General features: G+C 37.1%; 3 protein-coding genes, 1 non-coding gene and 1 pseudogene across 4 annotated transcripts; all 5 read right to left on the bottom strand.

Moving 5' to 3' along the window:
- Positions 1 to 39: 39 nt before the first annotated feature.
- On the bottom strand, positions 40 to 1,269 carry LOC133707114 (caffeic acid 3-O-methyltransferase-like; annotated as a pseudogene).
- Positions 1,270 to 1,771: 502 nt separating this feature from the next.
- On the bottom strand, positions 1,772 to 3,714 carry LOC133745885 (caffeic acid 3-O-methyltransferase-like). Its single transcript, XM_062174044.1, has 4 exons — positions 3,126 to 3,714; positions 2,670 to 2,980; positions 2,441 to 2,505; positions 1,772 to 2,271 (listed from the first exon to the last, which is right to left on the bottom strand). The coding sequence occupies exons 1-4, from the start codon at positions 3,506 to 3,508 to the stop codon at positions 1,969 to 1,971; spliced, it is 1,062 nt and encodes a 353-aa protein (XP_062030028.1). The 5' UTR covers positions 3,509 to 3,714; the 3' UTR covers positions 1,772 to 1,968.
- A 2,964-nt stretch (positions 3,715 to 6,678) lies between these two features.
- On the bottom strand, positions 6,679 to 8,813 carry LOC133745274 (protein DMR6-LIKE OXYGENASE 2-like). The gene is made up of 4 exons (XM_062173330.1): positions 8,492 to 8,813; positions 8,128 to 8,375; positions 7,563 to 7,884; positions 6,679 to 7,116 (listed from the first exon to the last, which is right to left on the bottom strand). Exons 1-4 carry the CDS (start codon positions 8,714 to 8,716, stop codon positions 6,871 to 6,873), a joined length of 1,041 nt encoding a protein of 346 aa, XP_062029314.1. The 5' UTR covers positions 8,717 to 8,813; the 3' UTR covers positions 6,679 to 6,870.
- A 5,328-nt stretch (positions 8,814 to 14,141) lies between these two features.
- On the bottom strand, positions 14,142 to 16,487 carry LOC133745166 (mitochondrial import inner membrane translocase subunit Tim13). Its single transcript, XM_062173166.1, has 2 exons — positions 16,255 to 16,487; positions 14,142 to 14,540 (listed from the first exon to the last, which is right to left on the bottom strand). Exons 1-2 carry the CDS (start codon positions 16,366 to 16,368, stop codon positions 14,388 to 14,390), a joined length of 267 nt encoding a protein of 88 aa, XP_062029150.1. The 5' UTR covers positions 16,369 to 16,487; the 3' UTR covers positions 14,142 to 14,387.
- A 4,410-nt stretch (positions 16,488 to 20,897) lies between these two features.
- LOC133707589 (small nucleolar RNA U31b) lies at positions 20,898 to 20,980 on the bottom strand. Its single transcript, XR_009845203.1, has one exon. It is a non-coding gene; the product is annotated as a small nucleolar RNA U31b (small nucleolar RNA).
- Positions 20,981 to 22,419: the final 1,439 nt, after the last annotated feature.

Below are 22,419 nucleotides of genomic sequence, written 5' to 3'. Positions count from 1 at the left end.
GATAATAGTACATTAGTACTAATGAACATGTAACTATCTCTTAAACTCCTTGACAATTTTGTTACTTCAGAATTTATCTTCTTCAATAGTACGCTAGTCACTGACCTTCATGAAAATGGCATCTCCTTTCGGAATACTTACAAACATATCTCCTGCAATATGCTCTATACCTGAAGCAAAATTCTTCAACAAGTTAAGTAATCAAAGTGTAATAAGCAATGCTACACTATAAATATGATCAAGAACAAACAGCTTAACCTAGTAAATAAGATGTAGTACTGTATTGTGTGAAGGGAAACAAAATTTGATATCCGTACCAGGATAGGAGGGAGACTTTTCTATAACAGAAGCTAAATCATAGTTGATAGCCTTGATGGTAGGGTACTTGGAGACAATCATGTTAAGGATAGTACCATCACCACCACCCACATCTACGAGTGTATTTACACCTTCAAAACCTTTATAATTCTCCAGGATCTCCTTCATTAAAATTGGGTTAAACTCTCTCATCGAGTTTTTAAATATTTCACCACATCTAGCATCTTTCCCTAGATACTCCACCACATCCGTTCCATAGGTCTTGGTAAATGGAATTCCTCCTTCCAAAACTGCTTCTGCCAAATGGTACCTGTTTGTGACATGCCATGATCTCACTTGCTAGAAGTAAATGAGTTCAAAATGGGTACAAATTTGAATAAATGGAACATTGTCACACACTGATGAAGGAAACTTCAAACTAACAGATTTTATATAAGTTGTAGTATACCAGCTATCTGTGTTGACCATAATCATTGCAATAATTTAGTAAAGTTGCTAATGATGCTCCATCCTGGTCCCGAATGAAATACTTGGCAACGGGGGCCAATCCATAAAGCCTCAAAACCTCCACATGATCAAGCACTGAAGGGGCACCTGGGTTGGTGGGCGGAAACAGAGCAAGTGAGAACTGAGTGGGCAGACAGAAGGCGAAGCATACGATGATTACGATCAAGCACTAAAGGGGCACCTGGGTTGTTCTGAGAAGAGAGCTGAGACGCAATTTGGGAAGGTGAAAGCAGAGCTCCAGGGCCAGCTCTATGTATTATGTCAAGCACACCAAGTTCTATGGCTGCTTTAAGCACCATAGGCACCAGTGATGCGCTTACTAGCTGCATGGCATGTTGGGAGTGACTATCCATTCTCAGATGGTTTATTTTGGTAGTAGTTTCCTTGGAATTGGGTGTCTGTGTCAGCTATTGATCTGTGCCATAAATTTATAACCATAAGAGTTGGAGATGGCTTGACTGCCCCATTTTATTTTCAAAGTCAGCATTTGAAAAATGTTCTGGCATATTATTGCATTCCACAGGTGCCTAACCATGCAAAGTCCCATTTCTATTCAAATAGTCATGTTTTTTAATCTCACCATTAGAAAAGCATGATATTTAGAATGTGAATCAGCATATATGATGTGATCTATTTTCGTAATTTTGGTATGGTAAGCCAAACAGGTTATTTTGGTGTGTTACGCATAATTCGGAATAAGTCAAACAGGCTTCAGCTAGCTTATCTGGATGTTCTGTTTCACGTCTAATGCCAATTGCACTAACATGGTTGGAGCTTAGTAAATAGCTAGGTATTGTACTTAAATTGATCCAATGCATCATCATCGATCATTAATATATCTATGATTGCCTAGATTTATATTGGTTGCATATACGTTTTTGATTCACAGGCACAGCTGGTTATTCTCCTCCGCATGTAGCTACTGCTACAGCTTTAATTACCTTAATGAGGTAATTCTTTTTACACAATTGAAATATCATAGCTATTTGTGTCTGCAATTCCATCTGCTACAATGGATCTCTCTATCCTTCTTTATTCTTCGATGTCATTATTCTACAGTACATGATGAAAAGAGATACAGATCTAAAATAAGAGAAGACTGAACCATACAAAAACAGAACATATCCAACTAGATATAGGATATTACATGTTCTTGAACATCTCCACCACCGAAAAGTTAAATGCAGAACTTGCCACTCGAATGGTGTAAAACCCGGCTTGTTTTGCCAAACTTCCAAGTTCTTTCTCTGTTCTCTCATTTCCATTGGTGTTCATGTTCATCATGAACATATCAAACTGAAACAAGCTTTTTGCAGAAGTAGTAGTTTCAGGGGCTTCCGGTATCACCATATCAACCACCATGACTTTTCCATGGTCTGGCAATGCCTCATAGCAGTTTTTTAGTATCGTCAAGCAACTTTTGTCATCGTAATGGTGTAGTATCCACTGTTTTCAAAACCTCGGCATTAGTTGAAAGCTCTCTAAAGCACATAACTAATAAAAAACTAGTACTATCTTTTAAGCTCCTTCACAAGTTATTGAAGTTAATAATTGGTTGAAGCAGAATTGTTTTTTCATTAGCAGAATTAGTCGGATACTAGTTTAACAGATTGACCTTCATGAAAATGGCATCTCCTTTCGGAATGTTTACAAAGATATCCCCTGCAATATGCTCAATACCTGAAGAAAAATTCCTCTACGGGTTAACATATCAAAGTGTAATAAATTACTGAGGTACGCTATTCATAAGATCAAGAGCAAACAGCTGAATCTAAATGAATAAGATTTTACTCTAGAAAAAGATACTAAATTGTCTGAATGGAAACAATGATTTGATATCATACCAGGATAGGAGGGAGATTTTTCTATAACAGCAGCCAAATCATAGTTGATACCCTTGATGGTAGGGTACTTGGAGACAATCATGTTGAGGACAGTACCATCACCACCACCCGCATCTACGAGTGTACCTAGACCTTCAAAACCCTTATAACTCCCAAGGATTTCCTTCATAAAAACGGGGTTAAACTCTTTCATTGAGTTCCTGAATGTTTCACCATATCTTGCATCTTTTGCGTTGTACTCCACCACACTCATGCCATAGGCCTTGGTAAATGGAACTCCTCCTTCCAAAACTACATCTGTCAAATGGTACCTGTTTGTGACATGCCACAGTGTTACTTGCTAGAGATAAATGAGTTCAGAGTACGCAAAAATTCGATTAAATGATACAAACATGGTCATATATATACTAATAAAGGGAAACACAAACAAACAGGCTTTGTATGAGAATGTAGTACCAGCTATCTGTGTTGACCTTGTCATGGCAAAAACTTAGTAAAGTTGCTAATGATCCTCCATCCTGGTCCAGAATGAAGTACTTGGCAACCGGTGCCAAACCATAAAGCCTCAGAACCTTCACATGATCAGCTTCATCAGTGGAAACTGAGCAAGTGAGAATGGAGTGAGCAGACAGAAGGCGAAGCATACGATCAAGCACTACAGGAGCATCTGGGTTGTTGTGAGAGGGGAGCTGTGACGCTATTTCGGAAGATGAAAGCTGAACTCCAGGGCCAGCTCTGTGTATTATGTCGAGCACACCAAGTTCTATGGCTGCTTTAAGCACCATAGGCGCTAATGATGCGCTTACTAGCTGCATAGCATATTGGGAGTGATTGTCCATTCTTAGATGGCTTGTGTTGGTAATAGTTTCTTTGGAATTGGGAGTGTTTTTATTAGCTATTCATCTGTGCCATAAATTTGTAACCATGAGGAGTTGAAGATGGTGTCCAACTGGGTTACGATTCTAAACCTCTTGTAGTCATCAGAATGAAGAAACTCTACTTCTGGAAATGAGAATATTCTATTTTCGTATTTTCGTTTGAAGTTTTGTTCCTGTATTATATGAACTTCCATTTGGGTGGCTTGACTGCATCATTTCATATTCAAAGTGGTCTTTTGAAACTTACCATTTGCAACATGTGTCATATAGTTGATTTTATCTTCAGAGGAAAGGTCAGTAAAAAGAACATGGAATTCAACTAGGATGACTCATTGTCTCATTCTAAAGGACAAAGAAAAAAGAGGTAAAAGAAGATGTAAGAGGATCATTTTAATGGGTTTCTGTATTTTATAATAGACCATATATATTGTGTGTACGGTAGTATGTAGAAAAAAGCTCATTTGAAAATGTTAAATGATTTTTTCTATCATTTGACAAAGACAACCACTTCTTTCTTCTTTTTTTGGTTTGAAAAGAGAACCACTTCTAGAGATTGTGAAAGGCTAAATTTAGAGATTGAACTAGGCTAATAGCCTAAAAAGATGCATTACATTGCACAGTATTTACACAAATGATCAATTTTGTTTAAACAAGTCTATGCAGCACTCTTTTTGCAAGTCCCAATTTTGTTTAAACAAGTCTAAGCAGCACTCTTTTGGATTCACTAACAAAGAGACAGGTATTTGGGCTTATAACGCTGACACCCAAAAATATAAAGCCTGTTGGCCATAAATGGATCTTTGTTAGAAAGCGTAATGAGAAAAATGAGGTTGTTAGATACAAAGCCCGCCTTGTGGCGCAAGGTTTCTCACAACGCCCTGGAATCGATTACGAGGAGACATATTCTCTCGTAATGGACGTTATAACGTTCTGCGACCTTGTCAGTTTGGTAGTTTCTGAAAAACTTGACATGTAGCTTATGGATGTGGTTACAGCATATCTCTATGGGGATCTAGATTCAGAGATATATATGAAGGTTCCATATGGACTTCAATTACTCAAATCAAGTGGCTCTAAACCACGGAGCGCGTTTTCTATAAAATTTAAACGCTCACTATATGGATTGAAACAATCCGGACTGATGTGGTATAACCGTTTAAGTGACTACTTGATTAGGAAGGGATATGTAAACAACGAAATATGCCCATGCGTGTTTATTAAAAGGACAAGTTCCGGATTTGCAATCGTAGCAGTTTATGTCGATGACATGAATCTAATTGGAACTCTAGATGAGTTAAGAGAAACTGCTAAGTACTTGAAATCCGAATTTGAGATGAAAGATCTTGGGAAGACACGGTTTCGTCTCGGATTAGAAATCGAGCACCATAGTGATGGGATTATGATCCATCAGTCAGCATACACTCAGAAATTACTAAGGCGCTTTAATGAAGATAAAGCAAAGCCTGTGAGTACTCCCATGATTGGCCGAAGTCTTGAGGCCGGAAAAGATCTGTTTCGTCCAAAGGATGAGAACGAAGAGTTATTAGAGGCAGAAGTGCCCTACCTAAGTGCAATAGGCGCATTATTGTACTTAGCTCAATGCACAAGACCGGACATCTCATTCGCAGTGAACTTGTTAGCTCGACATAGTTCCGCGCCAACACGCCGCCATTGGATTGGTGTAAAGACAATCTTTCGTTACTTAAAAGGTACAATTGATATGGGCTTATTTTATCCCTACAAAGAGAAAAGAAATGACAGAAGTTTGGGATCGGACCCCATAAGGCAAAACGCCAATTTCTGTGATGTAGTCGCCGGCGCCACTACCCATAGTGGCCGGCGTCCTACCCCTCCTCCCCTCCTCCCCTCCATCAAAATGACAACGATGTCTTGATGGGTTTTGTTGATGCAGGGTATCTCTCTGACCCTCACAAAGGTTGCTCCCAAACGGGTTATGTCTTTACCATGGGAAGCACTGCGATATCTTGGAGGTCTACAAAACAGACCCTTGTTGCTACTTTCTCGAATCATGCAGAGATTATTGCTCTACATGAAGCCGTGTGTGAATGCATATGGCTAAGGTCTGTAATTAGACACATTCGAGGAACTTGTGGTTTGAAGTCTACCACAGATGAACCTACATGCATTTATGAAGATAATGCAGCTTGTATTGAGCAAATGAAATTAGGTTTCATCAAGGGCGACAAGACAAAGCATATATCGCCTAAGTTCTTTTACAATCAGCAACAACAATCACTTCTAAATATTGAAGTAAATCAAATCCTATCAGAGGATAATGTAGCAGACTTATTTACTAAATCGTTACCTAAATCCACCTTTGAGAAACATGTAAAGAGTATCGGATTAAAAAAGTTATCCGAACTCCCATGATTGTAGCAATCAGGGGGAGATGTCGACATCAGGGGGAGGATGATGTTTACATGTTCGATCTCGAAGAGTGAAGGACGTGTTGTGCTCTTTTTGTCATTCGACCAGGGTTATTTTTGTCCCACTGAGTTTTTGTTATCTGTCAATGTTTTTAGTGAGGCAACGATCAAAGCGTCATCACCAAGTTTGAGCGGCACAAGGGGGAGTGTTGAAGGATGTTGAATTCTAGTGTGCCTCTTCAAACTAGGGTTTAGTTTTAGAGTTGTAATAGGAGAAAGTTCTAGATTTCCTAGTTATATTCAGATTCTATTACCTTGTATGTACTCTGTAAATCCATATATAAAGGGCTCATATTATCAATAATAGAACACACAATTCTCTCGAATCATATTTTCGTACAACAAATATTCTATTTTCGTTTGAAGTTTTGTTCCTGTATTATATGAACTTCCATTTGGGTGGCTTGACTGCATCATTTCATATTCAAAGTCGGCTTTTGAAACTTACCATTTGCAACATGTGTCATACAGTTGATTTTATCTTCAGAGGAAAGGTCAATAAAAAGAATATGGAATTCAATTAGGATGACTCAGTGTCTCATTCTAAAGAACAAAGAAAAAAGAGGTAAAAGAAGATAATTATATATTGTGTGTACGGTAGTATGTGAACAAAAAAAAGAGGATCATTTTAATGGGTTTCTGTATTTTATAATAGACCATATATATTGTGTGTACGGTAGTATGTGAACAAAAAAAAGCCCATTTGAAAATGGTGAAAGATTTTTTCTATCATTTGACAAAGACAACTACTTCTTTCTTCTTTTTTGGTTTGAAAAGAGAACTACTTCTAGAGATTGTGAAAGGCTAAATTTAGAGATTGAACTAGGCTAATAGCCTAAAAAGATGCAGTACATTGCACAGTATTTACACAAATGATCAATTTTGTCTAAACAAGTCTAAGCAGCACTCTTTTGCAAGTCCTCTGTCCCAGAATTTCCCATAGAACTCGGCATATGTGAAGTTTCTGTACATTGCTGGTTGATCATGGCTGATGAGCTCCTTGGCAGGACCAATCAATGCATCAGGTGATGGACAGTAGAAGGTTGGAATTGATATTCTCTCTTTATTGCAGTTCACAACAGCTCTGTGCAGCACACTCTTGTACCTATCATTGCTAATCACCTATACACACAGAGAATAGACAAAAATAATTAGAGAAATGTTGAGATTAGTGACAATTTGATATGTTATGTGCAGGCACGGAACTAGAGTTGGGCTGGGTTGAGTTGCAGCCCACCTCATTTTTTTAGAAAAAAATATTTTAAGTACAAGTTTTATATTCGGTGTAGCCTCTATAGTCAAAAATCTCCTCCTATCCTCTTATTTTAGTCTATCTAACTTAGTCATCAATTAAGAAAATAGCTCTAAATTAAAGAACTTTGATTTAAATTTTAGTAACAGTTTTCACGTAAAATTAACCTCAATTTGTAGCCCATCCGATTTTTCAATTCTAGTTCTGTCTCTAGTTATGTGATAAGACTAAGTTCACAGCATTACGTTAGATCATGGGTTTAGTGAAGACAGTCTGATAAATGGAAAGATATCCAAGTTAGTGGTGATGATGTTACCTGCATTTGATCACCAATATTGACTATGAAAGTGTTGGGAATAGGGTTTACAGCAACCCATTTGCCCTTTCGAAGGACTTGCAATCCAGGCACATCGTCTTGGAGAAGTATGGTGATTAGGTTACCGTCGGTATGTCCCGGCAAGCCATAAGTAAGATCTGGCTCTGGACAGGGTGGGTAGTAATTCAAAGCCATATGTTGGGCTTGCTTGCCTAAAGCTTTCACAATGTAGTCCTTTTGCAGGCCCAAGCTCTCTGATATGGCCTCAAGCAGTTTTAAGACGAGTCCTCTAACACTTATGCAATACTCACTCACTTTCTCCCTATGAGCAAACAAAATAAGTATTCATTCTATCATTTAGTTATGGTACAAAAAATATAAGCCTTGCTACATTTTCTACCCTAATGTCTAAATCTTTATCTTCAAGTACCAAGCAATTGTGTATACAACTTTTTTCTCGCACAATAATTGTCATATGGCAAGTTTTGGGAAAAAAACTTCAAAGCACACCGACGATGCACTTATACAATAAGAAATAAATGTTCGGATGATTTATAGAATTTACCTGAAGGAGGGGGGATTGGTAGGCCATTCGTGAACATAATCTTCCAGAGGGTAACAGTGGAGCCTGAGAAAGTCCCTCCAGTTGGCTGTTTTTTCTGTCTTGACATTGAAACTAGTGGATAGCCTTGTAGTCTTTGAAGGGTCATCGGAGTACATCTTCATCCTCTCACTCTCCGGCAACCTAAAAAACTCTCTTGCTATACTTAACATGTTATCGATCATCTCCTCCGGTACCCCATGACTTTTAACCTGAATCGGTAACAAAAGGATTCATTAATATAGTAGAGTTGTGAGCTTCAGTCATTAACAAAACTTTCACAACAAACACGTACATAATTAATGGGATTACATATATATAGAAGTACCTGAAAGAAGCCATCATTTTGGCAAGCTTGGGCAATCTGTTCTATAATATCAGAGTGGTTGGGACCGTTGAGGCCCTGAAGATCAATGAGAGGGATGGAGCCCTCCGATGACACCTGAACGTCGGCGAGATTTGGACGGTCGGAGATGGGCCGAATGTACTTTGAAGGGACTTGGTTGACGCCGGAGATGAGGTCTGTTAGAAGTAGCTTTGCTGCTGTGGCCATTGCAAATATGTAAAAGACTAAAACTGGAAGAGAAAACCTGAAAGCTAAGCTAGTAGTGGACTAAGTATGCTGGTTTGAGAAATGGAATTGCTTTGCATCCCTATTTATAGTGTTTGTGAAATCAATTAATAACAAGTTCAAGAAGCTTCTGACTAAAGTCATAGGATTTGATCAATATGTGGAGGGTTCTTGAACAACGTGTCGAATTTTAAAAAGAGACTAACATGCAAAGTGCACCGTCAGCTCTTTTGAAACGGTAGCAAAGCGGTGAAACAACCAATCGTCTAATCCTCTCGTAGAAAAATAGAAGCGCAGGATAGATTTTTGTGAATTTCAACCATGAAAAGTCCAGTTGATTAATTAAGGTATCAACTCTTTCGAGATTGGAGAGACTTGTCTACATTGTTGTCTCCCAAAAACTAATATCGTTTTATTTTTTATTTGATTAAATCAACTCATTAATCTTACGTTGTTTTTAAACTGTCGTATCGAAAACTAACAACTTAAAATTATTTAGAATTATACGAAACTGGCTTATCATTACATTGAACGAGTGTAGCACCTGAAACCAGAGATATATAACTCACATGTCAATGTGATCGACTCATCAAATCGAGAAGTATTATTGCCCCTGCCATGTGAATTCTGTTCATTTAGCAACAGGGAAGTGCTGGTCCAGCTGAAATGAAAGGTCCAGTTTCAATTAAGAATCCAAATCCAACCAAAACTGTAAATTTGCGGTGGGAATTTTGATAATGCAATTCTGGTATGATAGAGGCGGCAAGTACGTACCGACAGATATATATGGACGCACACTTTAAGATCCTCCTATATATATAATTGGTTTGCATGAGGTAACATGAGGTAACCAGAATGACATAATATTCCAAACGTCAGCAAGAATTCAAAATATCAAACTTTTTGCTTATAAATTAAGACTCTGGTTAAGAGGAGACCTATGTTTATTATAAGAAAATGGCTAAATTAAAGACTAAAAACAACTGGAAGAGAGGGAAATAAACAAGTGATTAATAGAGCTAAAGGTATCTTTCAATGGTTTCAAACGATCATCGTCACTTGGTAAATTTAAGCTAGGTAGCTGGAACTAGAAGTCAAATAGTTTTGTTTTTGCATTGGTAGGTACAAGAATCTCTTGTGAGATCTTTTGGGATGTTAACCATGTTATGTTCACAGGTCATAGGCAGGCAGATCTAAGTGGTGTTTGTGAAGGTAATCTGTAATCGACCCCATTCCGATTTGTTTTGGTAGTCGAAATCTTCAGCATGTCAAGTGCTTGATGGTACGGAAAAGTGCAATGAAAACGTTGAGTTATAATAAAAAATAATAAAAAGTGTTCGGCGAAATGCTTCAAAACGATTAAGTAATAAAATAGCCGACCTGTTCGTTTCGTCTTCTTCGTCTCCATGGGTGGTGGGCCGGTGGCTTTACTCGGTGTCTGCCGCGCGCACACAAACTGTAGAAATTGACTGATACCGTGTGTTAGCTAGGTTTTAATTGAAATTATGCACTTAATGTTGTAAATATTATTATCCATGTGGATGTCCATGTAAGTACTCATTAGTTATGTACTTTGATGTAAACCCTACCTCTATATAAATGAGGCTAATGAGACTGAATGATAACACTTCTACTTCCTCCTAACTATTCTCTTTTATCTTCTTCCTACTTTATAACACGTTATCAGCACGAAAATGAGCTTAAACAAACCGATATGCAGCTAAGGTAACACCCATATCAAGAGTCGTAGATCTTGATCTATGGCTCCGAATGAGCTACTATCATGTTACCAAATTTGAAATACTGTTGCATTAATTACCTCCTATATGGTTGGAGAAGACTTTATGCCATCAGATATATACTGTATCGAATTTTCTGCAGTAAACTCAGTCATATGATGTCATGAACCTGAAGTTCCTTGAACCAAATACACTATTTTGGCATGACTGGTTACATCATCTTTTGTCTACCATGTTGCATGGAATCACTTACAAGTTTTGATGACTGCTAACCTTACTCACAAGCAAATTGTTTATTTCCCGCATATTTGTGAGTTGTCACTTTAATGAGACAATCCTCCTGCAATGAGGGGGAGAAAGATTGTTCCTGAAGAACGATATGAATTGGTGTGAGATATCTCCATCGTCTCATTTTGACTTCGAGAAATATCAAAACTAGTGAATTGATAAAAGAAAGTGACAAAATTATATGCTAAATGCAAAGGCATCTGCTTGGGTTAAAGTCCTTGAGACCGACCATATTAATACAAACAATGTAGACTCCATTTGATTTGTGGGATGAAAATGTATCCAATTGACATGGTTCTACTGAAGAGAATGTCATTAAACAATATCACAGCTCCTAATATGGCTACACATACAGAGGATGTAGGTACACCATTAGGAAATGGTGTCTTAGTGATACAATAATAAATCAATATGGTTGATGCTGATGAATAAAGCATGTTTTGACCTAAATCTTGGTTTGGGTTCGCCATCAACCAATAAGCATCTTCACTCCAAAGAAAGTGATAGATTTTTGAACGCATCTTTTGAGCATGGTCAAAATAAGACAGTCTTCCCGCCGTTAGGGGGAGGAAAGACTACTGTCATTTGAATAACGGCGTGAATTTGTGTGGATTATATCCACCAGGTCTAAAGTTTTAAGCTCCCAAAACAGGGAAGATTATACAAGCCCTATAAATGCTCATACACGAGATTATAAGTAAAAAGATCCACATTCGCTACGTGATTCATCTATGAGAGATGATTGTCCTAGAAGCGACAATGTATGCCCCAGAAGTGGCATGGGTACCCAATATCAATAAGCTTATTATAGCTAATGCATGCATATAAGAATGTGTGGGATCTATGATTAATGATCATCAATGATAATTTACATTTGGTAGCTACCAAAAAATCATTAAGGGCTGTATTGATGCTATACCACGTTTCATTATGAATGTCGACAAAGTATATTATTGGCCAAATTGGAAAGAGGCAATTCCAATGAAATTGAATATTTGAAACGTGATGAAATACTTAGACCTTTAACCCTACAAGTTACAAAAGGGTATTTACAAAAGTGAAGATAAATCACTATGACACAATGTCTATTTATAGAGACATGAGATTGTGAACATCTTCCCTTATACGAATGACAATTTTCTATAAATACAGTGTTACATATAGCTGTTATATTGACGAGAGATTTATTGCACATTGTCATCGTATATTATGAAGATCTTAAAGACACATTGCTAAAAGCAAAATCTCAAAAGTAAAGTGTCATTGTAAGCGTATTGCTTATCAAATCCTCAAGGGACTCAAATACATGAATAATTCAAATGCAAGTCCATGAAAGGTTGAAAGAGCCTGAAGCTCACTCATGGAATCAAAGAGTCTAAAGCTAGCTCATATGTACTCATTTCGTTCTAGTCAACGAGATCTAAATTGCCTTAATGAGTACTATGACAAGACTACGAAATCGAATTCGAATTATGATTATAGTGTTGCAACATATTCTAACCTTTGCAAAGTTATGAATTACTTAGAGCTCTTGAAGACCTTATATGAGACATATCAATACACAAAGATATTGATGTGTATGGCTAGGTATGCCATGATGATTTTTCAATGTTTTAAACTATACAAAGTTAAATGTGTCAATTTCTTTATATTGTTTAGCTATTACTTTGTGTATGAATTTGAGCATATGAGATTGTTTCTAACCTTATCATATAAGGTAAGGCTTATTGAAAATCGTCTAGCTTTGTTGATATTTCTTAAACTTTACAGGTATGAAAATTTGTGATGAACCCCTACATGCAAAGCACACATGGTCTCACTTCAGTGATAGACACATCAAACTACTATACATGGTACATGTAGCTTATCGCATACATGAATGAGGCTTGCAACAATCAGGGGGAGATTCTCATCAGGGGGAGCATCCAGAAGCATGCTACCTAGGACATATGCGCGTTGTGCTCTTTTTGTCCTTCGACCAGGGTTATTTTTGTCCTATTGGGTTTTTGTTACCTGGCAAGGTTTTTAACGAGGCAACAATAAGCGCGTCCAATACCATCATTCATTGGTGGACATCCAAGGGGGAGTGTTGTAAATATTATAATCTATGTGGATGTCCATGTAAGTACTCATTAGTTATGTACTTTGATGTAAACCCTACCTCTATATAAATGAGGCTAATGAGACTGAATGATAACACTTCTACTTCCTCCTAACTATTCTCTTTTATCTTCTTCCTACTTTATAACACTTAACTAATAATAGCCTCGATCATCATGTATCTCATTCTTTAATGATTTGTCCTACGAAATATTAGGTGTCTGTACTGAAAAGCAGAAAAATTAGCCATAAAATAAGGACAAAATATAGTGGGTATCCAACTCTGAGAGATTTCAATCTGTGGTGGAAACATGTGATAATTAAGTAACGATTATTACTCACAAATCACAATTTTATGGTTTAAAACACTTGAAGCATGCATCATGAGTTAGAAGCACTTCAGTTTTAAAATCCCATACAAATCATTAATATGAGTATATATATATATATATATATATATCTCAGATCAAATCAGAAGTCCTCGAGTTGTTTAAGCTTTTGGAAAAAGTAAAAACTCTAAACCCGTTTAACAGATGCAGTTAACTGAAGTAAGACGAACATAGTTAGGGTATGTGGTCGACCGCACTCATCAATCCGACTTTTGCATTATCTACAATTAAAAGGAACATGATATTTATGTTCTGCAGTCGAACATAACATGTGTTTATCTCTCTCGTCAATTGACACACCTTTCAAATTGGGAGAGGTTAGTACGTTTCAGTGAAGTCGGCAACATGTGATGTGCGTATTTGTCCTACAGTTTATGAAATCTATATTCCGATCAGCATGAGTACGTAATCAGAGTGACATCGCTATGGCAACGTCATTCCTTACGATCCGGTCTATCTTCTTACCGACATCACCCTGCTCACATCATCACCCCCAAAGAGTTAAAAGACTATTAACAAACAAATAAAATGGGGCACTCTTTCTTAAATTAGGCCACCAAATACTCAGTTCAGATAGTTTTAGTCTTTTAGGTTTAAATCATTAGAGATGTGCGAAGACGAAGAAATAGCCAAATTAGTCAAAATCTGTGATGAGGGCTAGATGACTAGGCCTCAACGCGTTTTCCACAAATGCGACTTTAGATTAACACAATTCATACCCAAGTTTCATCACGCCACGGTACATGATAAAACTCGACCTCAACGCGTTTTCCACACAAATGCGGCTTTAGATTAACACACATCCTCCTATGAATTGACCCAAGTTTCATCACGGTACACGATAAAACTCGACCATTAGGTCTCAAATCATACCAATTTAATAACCAGATGGAAGAAAAAAGAAAGCATTAACATCCAATTTGCGAGTTGATAGGATTATTCCCACAGATGCATAGCTAGAAGTCAAGTAAAGTACATAAATTAGGAAATAATGTAAATGAAACACTCGGTCCTAAGAAAAATGTTGATCCTAGCGATAGAGTACAAAACGGCATAATCTCTGCTTGCTTTTGTAGCTTTTTTATCTTTTGCAACTTCAACTTTCTTCACAAAAACAATTTGATGATCCTTCAAATTTCAATGCTGAGTGGCACTGAATAGAGATTTACTGATGATGCCGGTGGCCTCAACGTAGCGATCCATACATCTAGAGATGCAGCTACTCTCACCCCCACTAAGGCTTGATCCGGGTTTTGTGATGCACTTGTCAAAGCACTTCGTCCTCAGGGTCTGTGTGACAAATGAAAAACAGTTGAGAACAAAAAAGGCAGAGGGAGAAATTCTAAGCAGAGGCATATACACATAAGATTCAGCTTGGAATATTTCTCCAATCCAAAGTGATGGAAGTTTTTAAGGCAACTTCACAAGATTATATACATGTAATCCAAAACATGCAAGCACGCACATACATACGCATATCTACAGTGCAGATGTGTAGCTCATCATACTAAGGCTAACAAAAGAAAGACATAATATATGCATGGTAAGTAGTAATTGATTTCTAGAGTAAATATATACATAGCCGATTCTAAAAGTTCATTACACCTCAGTATCTCCCCTTAACACACATCACCCAGGACCGGTAGCTAGCAAACCTCATCAAAAGAGAAGAAAAAAAAAAAAAGTGGCTACTCATCTCTAACATCAGCACACCCTGTGTGATTATAACTGGGGGCTCTTTTATTGCGTAAAGATGATTACAATTTGTGAGAAAATTCTATCAGAATGATTATGCATCTTATAAGAAAGAAGTATGAGAAGGATAGACATGCGGTTAGGCTTTCTCCAGAAGCCGCTGGGAACATGTGCAGACTTCTGATTGGGAGAGTATTGGAAACCCTGGTAATCTCAATCTGTGAGACTAGGCAAATGACATTTAAGACATCCGTTCTGCAATATGATTTTAGTAAAATTGGGAGAGTATTGGAAGCCCTGGTAATCTCAATCTGTGAGACTAGGTAAATGACATTTAAGACACCCGTTCTGCAATATGATTTTAGAAAAACCAAAGTTCCACCAACATCCTTCCCCATTTGGCTCATTCCGGATCCAACTTCTCTACTTCTAAAAGCCTCATTGTAAGTGCAAAATTAAAAGCAAAAACAACTAACGATAAGCACAGTAATGTGAAGATGTAGGCCAAGGAAAACATCGATCAGCAGCCACTATTGTAACAGAGGATGCGACATAAGTGACAAACGAGAGGGGGGAAGAGGGAGAGAGGTTTTTTCTAACAAAGAGAGTCCACTGTTCCAAGCTTTTTAGTAGTTAATCTGTATGCTTTACAATCTATGTATACTGAACTATGCCAGAAGTATGAAACTACAAAGCTGGGGGATCTGTGCCACAGATTCCATGGTTGCTTCATCTACACCCTACCAGGGCACTTCTGGAACTACTATAACAATGAATAGGTATTTCAATGCATTACACAGTTACTACAGCTACACTATAACAAAAATTAAATTGACAGATATTGGAAAGATCAAACATCTAACATATGGGAAGCAAGACAAAAGAGAGACGTAGTTCCATTGATTCCTCATAAGTCATTGTCTTTTAACCGTAAGAAATCCCTCTCAAACTAACAGGGCCCAAAGATCAAACTTTAGAACTCGATACCACTACATTCGAAGTTCAAAAGAAGTTTAGACATTTAGTGATCAAACAAAGAATACCAGGCATACTAGAGCAATCTTCAAACTAGAATCAAAATTACAAACTCTTTAGACCTTCAAGCCCCAATATTAGAACCATAGAAGTTCAAATAAGTTTATGACATACATAGAACAAAGCGTTGTGAACTAATACGAGGTATTGAGGAAGAAGACATTCAAACATAGGTTTCAAGTGAAAGATTACATACCCAAAATAAAACTAAATATAGGGATGAACATGAAATAAGAAAAACCCAAGAAAGGAGATGAATGAATGAATGAATGACCTCAAGGAACTCTTCGGCATAAGCCTGAGCGAGTTGGTTCTGAAGCTGGTTCTTGAAAGCGTCAGGGTTGAATTGGGTTGAAGAAGATCCGCTTGATGGCGATGAAAAATCCATTCTTGCTCACTCAAAATCGTCTTTGACTCTCTTTCTCGATTGTTAAGCCTCTAAAACCCTACACCAACTCCTATGGCTGCTCTTCTCCACCAAAGTATTGGGATTCCGGATGGAAGGGCACCGCTTTGGGTTTTGGGCTCTTTTACAATCTTCACAATTCTACTTCAAGGCCCAACCATCCCTGGTTTGCCCACTTGGATTGTTATAAAAACTTTTTGCTATGTTTTTCGTTTTGGTCGGGTGGAGCCCAAACCCCAAGACACGACTCAAGTTATGTTCATGTACTCGATGAATTTGATACTCAGTTGTACTCAACTACCGTTGCATCTATATTCAAAAGTAGAGAGTATAAAAGAAAATTAGTAAATTTCAACCTCCATATTATTCTCCACCCTGTAATTTAAATCCAACGACAGATCAACAGTTGTGCTCAACTGAACAGAAAATTCATTGAGCAAGTTGTAGGTAGCTCATTCAGGTACTATTAACTCAAGTTTAAGAATATAGACAAAGCTAAGCCTTTCTCTCTAGCTATTGAGTTGTATTCCCAACAAAGATGAGTTATAGAGCAATTCTAGCTGCTCCGCCAAAGTTGGTTGCAATCAAAAATAATGTCATGCAATATTATATTGTCACATTTTAGCTTTTAATTAAAACCTAGTAGAATCTACTATGAACTCTAGACTAACAAGTAACAATATCACAAAGAGTGCGTCTTTAAACACCTCATATGTAAGTATATAACTCACTACACCAAACTAAACCAAAACTAGCAGTCTAGCAACATAAAACATCCCATTCAACCCTCGACGACATAACTAGTCGAATCTAACCAGGCATCGCAAATAGGGAAGGCGGTTGATTCCTCATCCATGCTAAAGTCACCACTTTTAGTAATCTTGTTCATTTAGTCATTTACAAAGCAAAATATGTAATGAGATTGATGTGCTTCATCAACCGACAATGTGGTAGTATACAACTATACATTGTGTTGGGCTAACATGAGGCCCAAAGCAAAACTAGCACTTCAGCTCAGTACTATCGAGTTCAATTAGGTGAACCAGTAAGATCCTGAAGGAATGGGATTCAAAGTTCAAACTCCACTGCCGTAAGTTGATCCATCCAAGCCTCCAAAAGATTAACAAGTTCTGGTTAGTATGTTCGCTACAAGTGATCCCATTTCTGCAATACTAATTACACTGTTCTTGCTTCATGAGCATCTTGATCTGGAATTTTTAGACCAAAACAAATGAACAACCCATTGCTTCATTTTCAACACGGGAGATTGAGATGGAGAAGGCGACAGTATATGAAGATGCATAAAAGACATGATAGCCGCCAACTGGATACCGATGATGATCGATCGATCGCGTAGAGTGTGAAATTGCCTGCTCTCGATCTGATGCTGCTCTCTCTCTCTCTCTCTCTCTCTATCTTGCAGTGGTCCATTCCATTCAAGTTTTTCAGAGAAACGCGTGGTCCTATCCCAAACACAACCATCAACTCATATTTATCAACTTCATGATCATACTTAGACTTTGTTTTCCTCATTTTCTTCGTTAATCAATTCCTTTCCGATCCATACATTACTTCTGTTAATCCCCTTCCTCGATCCTAAAATCCAGAGCTAGGGTTTGTAATTCAACTTAAACTAATTAAACTGCTGGTCCATACATGCATGCATATATATAGCCACACCTACGATGATGAAGAAGAAAGAGCTACAGTGTTTATTGAGCTGGTGGGAATAGGATAAGCCTAGACTGAAGTACGTAAAAGTCCAGCAAAAAGCTTCATACATATATGATGCTCTTGTACATATACACAGTCACGGTCACGTCACTGTGTTTCTGGAATAAAAGTCATGGCAATATTTCTGTCATCAATTTTTTAGCTTCAAATGGATTAATGTAAATCAATAACAAGCTTCATGAACCGGTGGATGTGAAGCTGAAAAAAGCAACTAGTGAGAGATGAAGCTAGCCCCAACCTAAAAATGACCCAGAGCCCCGCAACCCTAAAACCCTAGAGTGGGGCGAGCAAGCGATGGAGCAAAAAAGAAGTGATCATCGATGAAGAAAAATAAAGGTGTAAAGCCCCAAAACCATAACTAATAAGTAGTACAGTACAGGTAGGCTTAACGAGGCATGATGATCGAAATCCTATTAAAGCTAGACATTGTCAATGGGGCTTAAGCTATGTGTATATATAGGGTTTTTGTGGATATAGAGCAGAGGGTCCACTAATAACTCCAACGGGTGAGACATCATAGTCCACTTCCCCATCTCTCTGCACAATATATTGGTTTCATTGCATATACATGATTTTGTTTAAATGGTATTGCTAGCTATGAACACTTGGGGGTAAAGAAAAGTAGATATTCTGGTTGGGATTATGTGCATTGCCCAGCTATATATACAATCTGTTGGCTAGCACTTCACCCTTTTGAATCCCGTGGAAGATATTTGAAAACATTCCACTTTAGGGTTTGGGGTGTTTGTTTGCTGATTTCGATGTTCTTCAATTTTAGTTATCCAGACACATCATATACTGCAATATGTATACACATAAATACATAAACTTTTCTTATATATGTCAAAACTCATGATGGCATGGACTATCACAATCCGACAATATAACAATTAGTTACCAATAATACACGTATGGATCTAAAGTTCTATATGTATTACGTTGTTAGATGGCTTAGATCATACGTTTGTCAAAGTACATAATTATATTGCGTGATTCTTTTCGATCTATGGTATATCAAACTAGCAATTGGCATGGTAAATTAACGTATATAAAAAAGTACTATGCACGTAAGTGAACATTAAATTTTACTTCGTTCGTTGGGAAAGAACTATTCAGGATATTAATAGTCACACCATGTGGCAATATATATCTAGTTGCTGTATCATGAATTAACATGCTGCTAGTCTCACTCATTTGGCCGAGTTTAGGCTTTCACAGTAACCCCACGTTTCATACTCTAATATACACATATCATTACATAGAAATTAATTTTTCCTTATGAGGAGGGTCTAATGCGTGTAGATCCTTTTCCTACCCAATCTTGAAGACAAATATGGAAACGTAGACTAACCTTTCAAGATCAAGAAGAAAACCATGCATATCTATAATAAAGAACATGCATGCATATGCAGGTCGACACCAAGTGCTAAATAAGAACACACATTGACTTTCCACAATCATACAAGAATACACTAAATTAGTGGTCTAAGTTCATTATTCCTTACGCCTAATTAAGTTCCAATTATATTCCATATCCCCCACAACCCAAAGTTTGAATTTGACACTGATCGATCGTGCTACAGCTAAGTTGGCTATTTATGAAACCACCCACTTGTTTATCAAATTAAAATGTGACCTCAACCTTAACCAAAGACTAAATTTAGTACCAGATAATACAAATTGGCCATACTTTAGATGAAAGTCTAAATCAAGTAATCCAGATACACTTAATCAATCATTTTCTTCAAACTCAGAATCGCATTAACCCCAGAGATTCCGAGATTTACATGGAATTGTGCTAATGCCTTTCTGCATTTTAATAACAATGAGATTGCTCATCTTCATTGGTAGCATATGTTCAAGTAACTAAGAGTGATTCATCGCTTAAGTTACGGACTGCAACCATGTGTTAAGGGGGAAGATATGATTATCTATATGTATAATGTATATTATCCAATATTCATTACTAGTTAACTAATAAACTACTTGTTAAAAATCAGGTGCGAAAATGTTTATCCAACAAAGATTCCGTTGGAGACGAGATGGTTTTCAAAGAAAATGTAATTGTATAAATGAGAGAGGACGTCTTTCTCAAACAAAACAAAAAAAGAGGGAGAACCATACCCTAAATATTATTAAGGGTTTATGTTTTTTAATTATTTTCTACTCCTCGTTTCATTTATGATTTTATGCTACATTAATAGAGCAAAATATTGACAAGTGCCCAGGAACGATCTGTTTATTTGCTGCCACATAATAGAGTAAATTGAAGGTAATGCTATTTTTTATTGAAAAACGCTAGAGATCTCAAAAATTTATACCAAAATATGATCCCAAATGACATGACGCATGCCATATTGTCACCCTATAATTTCCACATGGGTATATGTTGTTTGCAAAATTATATTTCTCTTAAGTAAAAAGAAAAACAGTCTTTTGATAAAAAAAATAAAATAAAAAAAATTATTCAGGTATTTAATAGTAGCTGCAAATCTCAAACTTTCTTCATGGTATCCTACTAATTAAGCCACCATCACCACACCTTCGCTGGTATTACTTGCTTTAGAAAATGACTCAGATTCCGATCCGTAATGTTTGAAGCTAGTTTCTTCCAAATGAGAAAATTATCTCTCACAATCAAGAATCTTCACTCTATATGAATATGTCTTATTTACAATTGTGTACGTTGTGTTCAAAGTGGTGAGAAAAGCTTAGAAGTCCTTCAATTTAGATCAAGTGAGGTTTTTGGTACTATCACTTTCTTTAAAGAAAAAGAGGAATCAAAAAGAGAGTCAATCACCACCAAGCATCAATTTTTTGAAGCGCAAGTCTGGGGCGACAAAACATCTCATGATCTTTCTTGTTTGATTACACTAATATTCATATGAATCTATGAACACAAAGAAGTAGACTCCGTAATACAAATAAAGAAGATGAGAAGTTACACCAAATATAAAATGGAATCCAAATTGAGAAGCTGCATCAAAAATGGATGCTGGCTACTTGCAATTGTAGGAGTTGTTGGTACGTGTTATCAGTATTGGGATTGTTGGGATTTGATTCCTTGTTTGTAGAGTTTAATTCCTTTTCTTCCTCTGTTTGGGTAATTTTAGGGTTTTAATTCAAAATATTATATTAGTTTCTCAAATAAATTAATTTTTATTTACATTTTGAAAATTAACAAGTCAATAGAGATTACTTGACAGCTGCCACATCATTTAGAATTCATATTTGGTATAAGTTTTTGGGGTCTCTAGCATTACTCTTTTTTTTTTTTTAATAAAGCATTACTCTTTTTTATCTTACAATAGTATATCAAACATGCTACAGACCCAGAATTAGTATATCCTTAATTTACACTTCGACATTTCGCATACCATTTTTCACTTTTTTTAAGAAATAGAGATGAGATATGATGAGATGAGTTGACACCTTAGACTACTGCTTAGTAGCGGGAATTGGAGACACATTTTTTTTCCTTTATTTTAAGAAGAATTGTCGAAAATGATACCAAAATGAGGTTCATGCATAAAAAATCACCTCCAATTAACAAGAGTCGTAATACAAATGACACAAAACAGGAGGTAAAATGGCAAATTGTTATTGAAACAATGAAATCTCAAAATATTTCTAAACAACTATTGAATATGATTTCGTGAATGAAAGGTCATACGTATAAGAGTAAATTAAATGTGAATTCCCTTTTCATTTAAAATACAGTACATGAACTCTATCAGGTGTCATCTGTTTTCACAGCATCTAGCTAGTAGTTACGCATGTAATGGTTATCTTCCAGATATAATACCATAAGGCTATGTTTGTTTCATGGGATTGGATGGGATTGGACATCCTTATCTAGTCTAATCCCAGTTATCCCATGTTTGGCAGCAAGGAGGACTATTTTTAATGAGACTCCACAGTCCCAACAGCAGCCCCAACACCTTCTACCACAAACCCACCGAAAACCATGGGATTGTGCAAGCCTCCTTCTACTCCACTATTCATCATTCTCACTCTCTCTCTCTCTCTCACGACCCTGCTCTCTCTCTCTCTCCCCCAATTTCATTTCGGATCAGCCACTGGGCAGATCGCACAATAGAAGAACACCCAACACTAGACTCTATTGCCTCTACATTTCCAGGCGTCAGATTCAAATCCTCAACGGCTCAACGCCGGCCGAGACCCACAGCTATATCCGGTAATCAATCGATGGGTCTCAGATTATGGGCTGGAAGCACCGACGAAGACGAAGCTCAGATTCAGACCAAATCTGAGATGATTGCGATCCTGGGGAAGGGT

Source organism: Rosa rugosa, chromosome 4, assembly GCF_958449725.1.
Source record: "Rosa rugosa chromosome 4, drRosRugo1.1, whole genome shotgun sequence".
Lineage (NCBI taxonomy): Eukaryota > Viridiplantae > Streptophyta > Magnoliopsida > Rosales > Rosaceae > Rosa > Rosa rugosa.
The sequence above is the reverse complement of the archived record's forward strand: the minus strand, read 5'-3'. Positions and strand labels throughout refer to the sequence as shown.